Source organism: Haliotis rubra, unplaced genomic scaffold (genome assembly GCF_003918875.1).
Source record: "Haliotis rubra isolate DU_JTF1 unplaced genomic scaffold, ASM391887v1 Scf1100, whole genome shotgun sequence".
NCBI classification, from domain to species: domain Eukaryota; kingdom Metazoa; phylum Mollusca; class Gastropoda; order Lepetellida; family Haliotidae; genus Haliotis; species Haliotis rubra.
Window position 1 is genome coordinate 184,099 of NW_025765005.1, and position 11,178 is coordinate 195,276.

Consider the following 11,178-nt stretch of genomic DNA (forward strand, 5'->3'; position numbering starts at 1 on the left):
CGAGTAGTGGGTGATAGGTAACTAGAACCGGTATCACACAAGGAACGCAACTCCACGACGACTAAGGGCGTCTAACGCCACTTTGGCATCATGCTTTCCGGTAAGTCATGTCTTTCTGGTTGTTGCATGAGTGATACCGTCACAGTGAAAAAATGAGAGTGGGTGAGTGAGTGACTTTTAATTATAGGCAGTTATATCACCGAGTTGTCAGCTTAATGTAAGAGTGAAATCTAAAGTGATGTTGGTCCTTGACCTATACCACTGTAGTTAAACCCATGCTGACAAAGCTAGAAACTGGAGGCGGGCAGTGGTTCGAACCCACTGTTTTCTGGCATGCACAAAGGCTTTAGACGACTGTCCACGTGAAAATATGACAAACAGTTAGAAATCTAACACTACTCAACAACTAGTGAACAATTTATTTACACTCAGGCAATCGTATCCAACATAGACACCCGGTGTCAGATGAATCCATCAATCACTAAGTTTTCTTTCTGAATCCAAAACACAAAGCAGTGATGAATAACACTAATCGAGTATAATATATTAATTGTACTGAATGTGTGTGTATTGTTTCACAGCGCAGTTAACAATATATTCCAGTTACATGACATTCGATATTAGTAATCGAGCCTGGATAAGACAAACCGGGCATTGACAGCATGAACACAAAAACACGCCATCGTGATGACAATCACCCCAAAGAGTCACCAAACATCCATTTCGTTTCCTATGACCAGAAACAGCTCACTGGGTATACATTCTTCCCTGCAAATCCCAACATGGGGTAAAGCACAGGTTGTTCATTACATATCTACAGGCTAAGTTTATATACTTCGTACTGAGCGGTATCCGGTATTGGACCCTTGACGGGTTAGAATTGACCTTCAGTAACCCATGCTTGTTAACTAACGGGATCGGAGAGTCAGGCTCACTGACTTGGTTGACACATGTCATTGCGTAGATCGATGCTCATGCTGATGATCACTGGATTGTCTGGTCTAGACTCGACTATTTACCGACTGCCGCTGTATATCTGGAATATTGCTGAATTTATCGTGAAACAAACAAACAAACAAACAAACAAACAAACAAACAAACAAACAAACATTCATCCTGTTTTTCGTTAAATATCGGTGACAATAGGAACTTAATCTGGGATTGGATTGGTTTGAAGTAATAGCTTTCCTTTAACGTGCACAGCAATATTACAGCTACAAGATGGCGGGTCGTAATTAATAGAACCTGAAGCAGAACATCCAGTGATTGATACTATAAGCAACAGTCGACGTACGAACGCAACCATGTCACAGAGCCCGATCACACCATCCCTTTTCTCATCCGGCCTGCATAATTTGGGGTCTATAGGACCCGTAAGTAGGTCACGGCACTTGGCGAGACCTTAGTACTTCCGGTGACAAACAACGTTTCATACCTTTCCAAATGGTCCCATGGTTGTCAGTTGACAGTTAGGAACCGATAACCCTTGCAGGAATAATAATTTATTTTGTACAAGACATGCCGGAAGCGGGTGGGGGTGTTTCTTTATACATAAACTTCGGGTGGGGTGGGGGGCAATTCACATTGTACATACTTCTTCTTAAAAATCATCATCTTCCCCCTAGCCATAAATTATGAACGGTCCCTAAGCTGGGTCCCGTCTCGCATATCTCAAGATGGCGGGCTTAAACGGCGCCGGGAACCTGCTTATTACCGGAAGTGGGTCCTATACTAACCTGGAACCCCTGTCCACCAGTTCTACTAATTCATGGCCATTGCAGATTGTCCTGTCGCTGCGTTTGCGGGCGGTGTTGTGGATTGGAACATCTCTGTAACAAAAATTATTGAACCTTTTGAATGATCAAATAACAACCCGTCACTTTCTAAATTGCGTATCCCTAGCTATGTGTGGTCAGAAATCAGTTGAATTTAAGCAGCGTCGGTCACGGAGAGTCCTTGGATGTGTGATCCTGTTTAGCACCTTGACTCCTGCGAGCTTCCAGGACTCAAGTCCTGCCCCACAACGAAGTACATGTGACACATGCAGCCAGTGAAAGGGTACCCGTTGGGATTAAATGGTCGTATGACTATTAACCAAGCGCCTCACAGGAGGCTTGGGCTAAGCGGTGTAAAATGTCTGCTTTGGGGGCATAATTTGTCCTTAGCGCCACTGAGCATGTTTGAGGTGGACATTAAGCGCTGTATAAATGTATGTTTATTACAATTTACACATGTCAGAGGCGTACACAAAGCATGTATTCTAGACAACCAGACTAAGTGACCAGCCTGGGTGGGTTAGGTCGCTCACTTTGACTTTTGAAATTAGGTGCCTGACTCTAAGACGATGGGTTCGAATCCCGAAAGGGGCTCAACATAAGCAATGGAGTGAGTATTTTACCGAGAAAGTGTAATCCAAAGATAATATATGCTACGAGGGAAGGAATTCAAATGGTGAATGATGAGCGTGTACGGATGCTTTACGCACTTTATGCAGTATTAAATAATATCATGGAGGGCGGCAACTGAAATTCTGCTTGACACATTTATCCATCTTTGGAATCCTTTGTCAGTCTTATATAAAATGGAAGATGTTCTCTCAGAACAATAGGGATTTGTCAATTTACATAAGGCACCAAAAACACAAAAGCAAAAACAAAACTAAGCCAAACTGCATAAACAAAACACAAACAGAAACAAAATCATGTCCACGATGCCATATTACCAACTTATGCAATGTGCACCAGTACGTCTTGAAATATTGTCTGGCATTGAAGAATCATTTAAACCTCTTCAAACAATTATCCTCGTAAACTAATTGCCCTTTGTAGAAATTGGTGTAAATGATATCATAAATAATAAGAAAATATTGAGTGATTATCTGATCAATGTTTCATCATAATACGTTAATTGACCAAACTCACTTCACACGAGACTGAGCCACAGTTGCTGAAACGGTGGTGGTGACCTCAATTAGCGATGTGAGTATCGGGTGTAATCACCATCTGCGTCGATACCGACACGGCAGTGACGACGAGCCATGAGACAACGTCTCCAATGAGATGAGATGAACATAATACGTCTTGCAACTTCCGGTTGCGCCATTCTTGTTTGCGACAAGTTGACGGACAGGTTTATTTTTAACAAATGGCATTTCGTAACCGTTGATTACGGTTGAAGAAAAATGTCTGTTTATGAGCACCTGATAGCCAAAGAATCATTGTATGCTGTTCACATTAACAAAAAAATAACCCATCCCAATGTCCACAAACACGCAAACATCCAAACTGTGTGCCGTAGGTTAACAACCACGTGCAATTTGGTTATCACGATCTTAACTTGGAGGAGAAACTGTATTTAAGATTTAGTTTTAATGCATATAATGGTTGTTTGTAACTGAACTTCAGATGAAACAACACATAGGTACAATGTGTGAAGCCCATTTCTGGTGTCCCTCGCCGTGATATTGCTGGAATATTGCTAAAAGCGGCGTAAAACCTCTCACTCACTCACTCACTCACTCACTCACTCACTCACTCACATGAAACAGAAAACCTTTTACCGTTGATGTATGGGTCAGCTGGGTTGCCTAGTGGTTAAAGCGTTCACTTCTCACACGTAAAACTCAACGTTGGATTCCCCACATGAGTACAATATGCGAAGCCCATTTCTGGTGAGAGGGGTGTAATACAAATACTCACTCACTCACCGTATTCACAGATGTATTAGTACTGTTGGGGTAACAGATGACAGGGGTGATCCACTCACTCACACATTCATTCACCGTATTCACAGATGTAAGAGTAGTGTTGGGGCCACAGATGACAGGGGTGATCCACTCACTCACTCACTGTATCCACAGATGTAAGAGTAATGTTGGGGCCACAGATGACAGGGGTGATCCACTCACACACTCACCGTATTCACAGATGTAAGAGTATTGCTGGGGCCACAGATGACAGGGGTGATCCACTCGCTCACTCACTTACCGAATTCACAGATGTAAGAGTAGTGTTGGGGCCACAGATGACAGGGGTGATCCACTCACTCACTCACTTACCGAATTCACAGATGTAAGAGTAGTGTTGGGGCCACAGATGACAGGGGTGATCCACTCACTCACTCACTCACCGTATTCACAGATGTAAGAGTAGTGCTGGGGCCACAGATGACAGGGGTGGTCCTCCCAAGTGTAGGCCTTCGTACTCTTCATCAGCACACAGTCCTCGACGCCATGAGCGAAGTTAGGCTCTCCTGTTGCCCAGTCGGTGTAATTGACTGTATCACCTGAAATCATATTTATGAGTAATATGTCAAGTTGGTAAATTAGTTAAATGTAAAGGCTGTTAATAACTGATTGGAGGCGTTGGGGTAGCCTAGTGGTTAAGGCGTTCGCTCGTCACGCCGAAGGCCCGGGTTCAATTCCCAACATGGGTACAATTTGTGAAGCCCATTTCTGGTGTCCCCCGCCGTGATATTGCTAAAATATTGCTAAAAAACGGCGTAAAACCATACTCAGTCAGTCAGTCAGTAATAACTGATTGCTAATACTTTTAACAAGTCACATGTTACTAGGTAATACTGTAAAATACAAATACCCATACAAGAAACTGGAGGAAATAACGAACTGTATTGCTGATGATGAAGTGTATGACTGTTTTAGGGACTTGCTGTATATTTTGATCGAACCGTAAGTAAAGATCTAGGGTCCCTTTGTTCGATATAATGGTAGTTCACTGCATGGAGTGCCATGTCCTTCATGTGACGGTCAACTTCGATAATCTGATCGCGTGGCGTGGCTTGGTGTATGTGTGTGGTGTGGCATGGTGTATGTGTGTGTTGTGATGTATGTATGTGTGAGTGTGTGTGTGTGTGTGTGAAGTTGTGTGATGTGGTGTGTGGTGTGTGGCGTGGCGTGGCGTGGCGTGGTGTATGTTTTGGTGTGGTGTATGTGTGTGGTGTGGTGTGTGACGTGGCATGGTGTATGTGTGTGGTGTATGTGTATGTGTGTTTTGTTGTGATGTATGTGTGAGTGTGTGTGTGTGTGTGAAGTTGTGTGATGTGGTGTGTGGCGTGGCGTGGTGTATGTGTGTGGTGTGGTGTATGTGTGTGGTGTGGTGTTAGGCGTGGCGTGGCGTGGTGTGTGTGGTGTGTGTGGTGTATGTGTATGTGTGTTTTGTTGTGATGTATGTGTGAGTGTGTGTGTGTGAAGTTGTGTGATGTGGTGTGTGATGTGGTGTGTGGCGTGGCGTGGCATGACGTGGTGTATGTGTGTGGTGTGGTGTATGTGTGTGGCGTGGTGTGTGGCGTGGCGTGGTGTATGTGTGTGGTGTGTGTGGTGTCGGTGTATGTGTGGTGTATGTGTGAGTGTGTTTGTGTGTGTGGGGGAAGTGGTGTGGTGTGGTGCGTGGCGTGGCGTGGTGACGTACAAGCAACGAATAAATGGAGGGAGATACCGAACTTATTAACCTCGAGCAACACTATGACACCGTGGATCAAACAAACAAACACAACTGATTATCACTGCACCGACGCGTTAATGATGAGAAACAATTACCTGAAGCCCATTCATAAGTTGACTCAACCTTCTGATCATTAAGGCCAATCCATATGCCGTGTTTGGCGAAATTCAGCCGTACCAGGGTGCTGACGAGGAACTGTTGGGTCTCAGCGTCGTTTACACTGACAAGAGAGCCTCCCGTGCTTCTGCACTGAGCGTTAGCATCTGGCCAGTACGCCTCGTGGAACACTACAAACTCATAACACCGATTCCTGAAAGTCCTCAAGTATTGGTTCCTTGGGATAGCCGATGGGCATTTACTGAAGTCATCTTCCTCTGCAAAAGCTGGAACAGAATATTGCTTCAGTTACAGTCAAACACCGTTGTGTCGAACTTTAATGTGTCGAACTTATAATTACGGCTATCTCGAAGTAAAAGCTTGAGAACTGGGTATTTCTAATTTAGTCCTGTGTTTCTTTTGTGTTGATCCTCCGATGACTCGGAGTAGTAACGTTCCCTCAACTTCGACACAACGATGTTTGACGGTGCAAACATACAAGCTGCATTAGGTGCGGTGGAATATAATCATATTCAGGCCAAATAGAGTGGTCAGAATATTTGCAAAGGTGGTTAAATACATCGACATGATATGTAAAAATATTAGAGTAACTGACATGATTTTGAACCTTTTCGTGAACCCATGGTGTGATTATAATTTCATAGTCATTCATAAACACTTTCTTATGATATTTGTGATAGTGGAAATGTTTTGTTGCCGTTATTTTTTCGAATTCATATTAATATGAATATATAAGAACGTTGCATCTTAGCAAAGCTTTGCAAAGTATTTTTACGAATATATACACAAGTGCCATGGTACTATAGACTTCATACATTGTTCAATGATTTACAGTCAAACACCGTTGTGTCGAAGTTGACTTTAAGTTATCCGATGTTTCTGACAACTGAAAATTATGGCTAAATTAGGAATACGCTTTTCTTCGATATAACCGGAGTTCGACACATCGAGGTTCGGTACAACTGTACATATTTATGGAAGACAACACGGTCAAGACGTCTGACAATTCAATCACGCAAATGTATCAGATTCTGCACTGACATGTGTTTCAACTTTATAACTGAGAAAGGCACTGTGAGGAGGAATAATCAACGTCTAAATTTAATGTTATTTAAATATGTCTCAGTGCATGTTTCAAGAAAAGCAGCTGTTTTAACACATATCTCTGAGTGAAAAACAAGGCTTCCTCACGTGAAAGTCAAGAGCATTTTGTTAGATATTTCTGTGACATAAAGAGGTGAACGAATCGCCAGTGTGCTATTCATATCCTCCGGTTATGGTTGGCCGCGCACATTTTCGCGCAGTATCCGGTTTTACGTGTACACATAAAGTGACGACGTCACACACACGGTTTTAATGATACTGCCAGGTAGTCTTTGCGGGACGTTTCATGGTGTGAACAACTGAAGAAAATGAAAAAGTTTAAAAGGCTGATATGTTCAGAGGAAATAAGACTCAGTAAAATGATAATATCTGATAATATCTATTTCTTCACCAGCCATATACAAGGGCGTCAAAGCGCATGCTTGTCAAGTGCTCAGCTTCTTCTCGTAACAGGAATAACAGAAGCCTATTAATGTCATAATTTATTAATGTTGTTGATTATTAAATGTCCACATTTATTTACTAATGTAGTTTTATGTTTTAAGGATTTGTTTCTGTGAATATTTCGTAAATGAATGCATCCATGAAAACAATTTGCTTTTAATACCAACGGAACACTAAGAATTTCAGTCAGAACAGTTTGCATGATAAAAATTGAGGCAGTGTAAATTAAGGCTGAGAAATCCTTCAATAATTTGACATACTTTTATTCGAGTCAACTGGGGAATGTTTGGGCTCCCAAATAAGTTCACGACGGCCGGTAGTTCGAAAGATACAACGAGGCTCGACTGTATATTGTGTTAAGTTAAATGCAATATAACATTTCTCAAGTCTTCTCAAGACAACTGATTACTTACATATGAAATTATTCCTATATCATGCAGAACTGGCTGGCAAGCTTTAAAATTTAGAAAATATGTATTCGTTAATTGTTTGCTTGGGTCTTGGGGGTAGTATGGTGGTTAAAGAATAACATCGAGGACTAGGGTTTGCTTTCCATGGTTTCAGCATGCCGATTTTATAACTAATGAATCTAGTCATGATATTGCTGGAATATTGCTGAAAGCGGCGTAAATCAATACTCACTCACTACTTGTCTGTTACCAAATCACGAATATCATCATCAAAACTTACACCTAGGTGGACGATGTCATCGTTTCTATAGCTGTAATAAAAGTGGTCCTGAACCAGCCATGGAAGGAAATTTCGTTCTGGTATGCTGATAATTTTACATTCATCTTATTAATTCTGCCCATACTCACCAGATATGAAGAGACATGAAAGAAGTATTCCTGGAAAGAGAACCATGTTGCCCACTGTAAGTTTTTACCCTATTTTACAGTGTATATAAAGGCACAGTTCCTTTGGTGGTTAAAGATAGTGATAAGACCAACAGATGAACGTGTACACATGCATGTCTTGAACCTTGGATAGATAACCCTAAAACGACCTTTGTTCCAGTACAGTTTCAAATCATATCTGCCATGTATTTGACGTCAACAAGTACAATCGATTGTATTTTTTGAGAAAATGTCACAAAATTTCAAAACGTAAAATATTGAAACTATGCATTATTGTACCAGTAAAAATGTATTTTTTTCACAATTTCTTTATGACAAATACATTGGATAATTCAATCCCTTCTGTAGGTTGTGTGAGGGAGTCAAATTCAAAATATCCTTATCCATTGAGAGCAGCTGTCTTTCGATACAACGGTTCATAATCGTTTTACAGTTAAACTGAATAGTATCGCAACTACATAGATCGAAGCTATGCAGTTGAGCACTTGATTGTCTGATCAAGACTAGCTTATTTAAAAATCGCCGCCATATAGCTGGCATATGCTGTAATAGAGCGGCTTTAGACAACAAACAAACAAGCAAAAGCAAGCAAGCAAGCAGGCAGGCAGCGCAGGCAGGCAGGCAGGCAGGCAGAGCAGGCAGAGCAGGCAGGCAGGCAGGCAAGACCAGGCCAGGCAGGGCAGGCAGGCAGGCAGGCAGGCAGGCCAGGCAGGCAGGCAGGCAGGCAGGCAGGCAGAGGCAGGCAGGCAGGCAGGCAGGCAGGCAGACAGAGGCGGGCAGGCAGGCAGGCAGGCAGGCAGGCGGGCGAGGCAGGCAGGCAGGCAGGCGAGGCAGGCAGGCAGGCAGGCAGGCAGGCAGGCGGGCAGGCAGGCAGGCAGGCGGGCAGGGCGAGGCGGGCAAAGGGCGAGGCGGGCGGAGGCGGGCAGGCGGAGGCCAGGCGGGCGGCGCAGGCAGGCAGGCAGGCAGGCAGGCAGGCAGGCAGGCAGGCGGGGCAGGCAGGGCAGCGGGCAGACGGAGGCGAGGCAGGCAGACGAGGCGGGCAGGCGGGCAGGGCAGGCAGGGCAGGCGGGCAGGCAGGCAGGCGGGCGGGCAGGCGGGCGGGCAGGCGAGGCGAGGCGAGGCAGGCGGGCAAGGCGCAGGCAGGCAGGCAGGCGGGCGGCAGGCGCGGAGGCGGGAGGCAGGCGGGCGGGCGGGCGGGCGGGCAGGCGAGGCGGGCGGGCGGGCAGGCGGGCAGGCAGGCGGGCAGGCGGGGCAGGCGGGCGGGCGGGCAGGCAGGCGGGCCGGGCGAGGCGGGCGGGGCGGGCAGGCAGGCAGGCAGGCGGGCAGGCGGGCGAGGCGGGCAGGCAGGCGGGCAGGAGGCAGGAGGCAGGCAGGCAGGCAGGCGGGCAGGCAGGCAGGCAGAGGCGGGCGGGCGGGCGAGGCAGGCGGGCGGAGAGCGGGCGGGCGGGCGGGCAGGCAGGCAGGCGGGCGGGCAGGCAGGCAGGCGAGGCAGGCGGGCGCGGGCGAGGCAGGCGGGCAGGCGGAGGCAGGCAGGCAGGCGGGCGGGCAGGCGGGCGAGGCGGGCAGGCGGGCGGGCGGGCGGGCGAGGCAGGCAGGCAGGCGGGCGAGGCGGGCGGGCAGGCGGGGAGGCGGGCAGGCGAGGCAGGCAGGCAGGCAGGCAGGCAGGCGAGGCAGGCGGGCGGGCAGGCGCGAGGCAGGCAGGCGGGCAGGCAGGGCGAGGCAGGCGGGCAGGGAGGCAGAGCAGGCAGGCAGGGCGGGCAGGCGAGGCGAGGCGGGCGGGCGGAGCGAGGCGGGCAGGCGGGCAGGCGGAGGCAGGCAGGCAGGCGAGGCGAGGCAGGCGAGGCGAGGCGGGCAGGCAGGCAGGCAGGCGGGCGGGCGAGGCGGGCGGGCAGGCGAGGCAGGCGAGGCGGGCGGGGGGCAGGCAGGCGGGCAGAGGCAGGCGGGCAGGCGGGCAGGCGGGCGGGCGGGCAGGCGAGGCGGGCAGGCGAGGCGGGCGGGCAGGCGGGCGGGCAGGCGGAGGCGAGGCGAGGCGAGGCGGGCGGGCGGGCGAGGCGGGCGGGCGAGGCGGGCCAGGCAGGCAGGCGGGCGGGCGAGGCAGGGCGCAGGCAGGCGGGCGGGAGGCGAAGGCAGGCGGGCGGGCAGGCGGGCGGGAGGCGGGGCGGAGAGCGAGGCGGGCGGGCGCAGGCGGGCAGGAGGCGGAGGCAGGCGGGGCAGGCAAGGCGGAGGCAGGCAGGCGGGCGGGCGGGAGGCAAGCAGGCGAGGCAAGAGGCGAAAGGCGGGGCGGCAAAGGCGGGCAGGCAGGCGCAGGCAGGCAAACAGGCAGGCGCAGGCAGGCAGGCAGGCGACAAGCAAGGCAGAGGCAAGCAGGCAAGGCAGGCAGGCAAGGCGAAAAAAGCAAGCAAGGCAGACAGAGGATCAGGCGGGCAGGCGAGGCGGGCAGGCAAACAAGGCAAACAGAAGCGGCAAACAAAGGCAAGCAAGCAGGCAAACAAGCAAAGGCAAAACAAGCAAACAAGCGAGCAAGCAAGCAAGTCGACATGATGGTCAGACCAAGATCTCGCCACATTTTGTCTCGTCATGTAAGTAGTCTTTGCACAAATACTCATTTCTATGGAAACATTAAGATTTGTTGGACACATAACCTCCTTTTAGATGTCATTGTCGTTCAGAAACCCAATTTCACCTCACCTCATTGTCGTTCAGTCGACTCTCCAAAATATTTTTCTATATGTCAAAGTTAAAAACGGACATTCTCGTGATATTATGAATACAAAATGACCACTATTGCCTAGGGTAATTTGGCTGGCATATTGCTGATGTGATATTCATCTTTTTCTTATTTAGTGATAACGATTTTTTTATATACAAGACTGAAAGGTTTCAAGGGAATGGAATTGAATAATTCAAATAATATTTACTCAGTATGTGTACTTCCAAATCGAATGACAACGTGTGTGAGTTAGTGTGTGAGAGAGTTTGTGTGTGTGATAATATGTGTGTAAATGTTTGCGTTTGAGAATATACATGTATGTGTGTGTTTGAGAATATATATGTGTGTGTGTTTGAGAATATATATGTGTGTGCTTGAATATATACGTGTGTTTGTGCCCCGATGGCATATTGTTTCCCGATATAGAGCCATCCCGTTGACGTTCCCAAATATTCATTAGTCATAAATTATCACAATTAGTCAATCT

The 11,178-nt window shown here is 47.8% G+C and overlaps 2 protein-coding genes across 2 annotated transcripts; both read right to left on the reverse strand.

Moving 5' to 3' along the window:
• Positions 1–404: 404 nt before the first annotated feature.
• Positions 405–8,099, reverse strand: LOC124286635 (perlucin-like protein). Its single transcript, XM_046723033.1, has 5 exons — positions 7,943–8,099; positions 5,555–5,842; positions 4,129–4,284; positions 1,737–1,829; positions 405–494 (listed from the first exon to the last, which is right to left on the reverse strand). Exons 1-4 carry the CDS (start codon positions 7,986–7,988, stop codon positions 1,762–1,764), a joined length of 558 nt encoding a protein of 185 aa, XP_046578989.1. The 5' UTR covers positions 7,989–8,099; the 3' UTR covers positions 405–494; positions 1,737–1,761.
• Positions 8,100–8,360: 261 nt separating this feature from the next.
• Positions 8,361–10,547, reverse strand: LOC124286622 (vegetative cell wall protein gp1-like). Its single transcript, XM_046723008.1, has 2 exons — positions 8,850–10,547; positions 8,361–8,381 (listed from the first exon to the last, which is right to left on the reverse strand). Exons 1-2 carry the CDS (start codon positions 10,545–10,547, stop codon positions 8,361–8,363), a joined length of 1,719 nt encoding a protein of 572 aa, XP_046578964.1.
• Positions 10,548–11,178: the final 631 nt, after the last annotated feature.

Bases quoted from the DNA above. Each gene is read 5' to 3' on its own strand.
- LOC124286635 (XM_046723033.1), bottom strand. From the start codon at position 7,988: ATGGTTCTCTTTCCAGGAATACTTCTTTCATGTCTCTTCATATCTG. The intron at 4,285-5,554 runs GTAATTGTTTCT...ATATGATTTCAG, and splicing joins AACTTATGAATGGGCTTCAG to GTGATACAGTCAATTACACC. The intron at 1,830-4,128 runs GTGAGTGAGTGA...TTTTTGTTACAG, and splicing joins CTCTTACATCTGTGAATACG to AGATGTTCCAATCCACAACA.
- LOC124286622 (XM_046723008.1), bottom strand. From the start codon at position 10,547: ATGTGGCGAGATCTTGGTCTGACCATCATGTCGACTTGCTTGCTTGCT. The intron at 8,382-8,849 runs GCCTGCCCGCCT...TTGTATCGAAAG, and splicing joins CCCTGCCCGCCTGCCTGCCT to ACAGCTGCTCTCAATGGATA.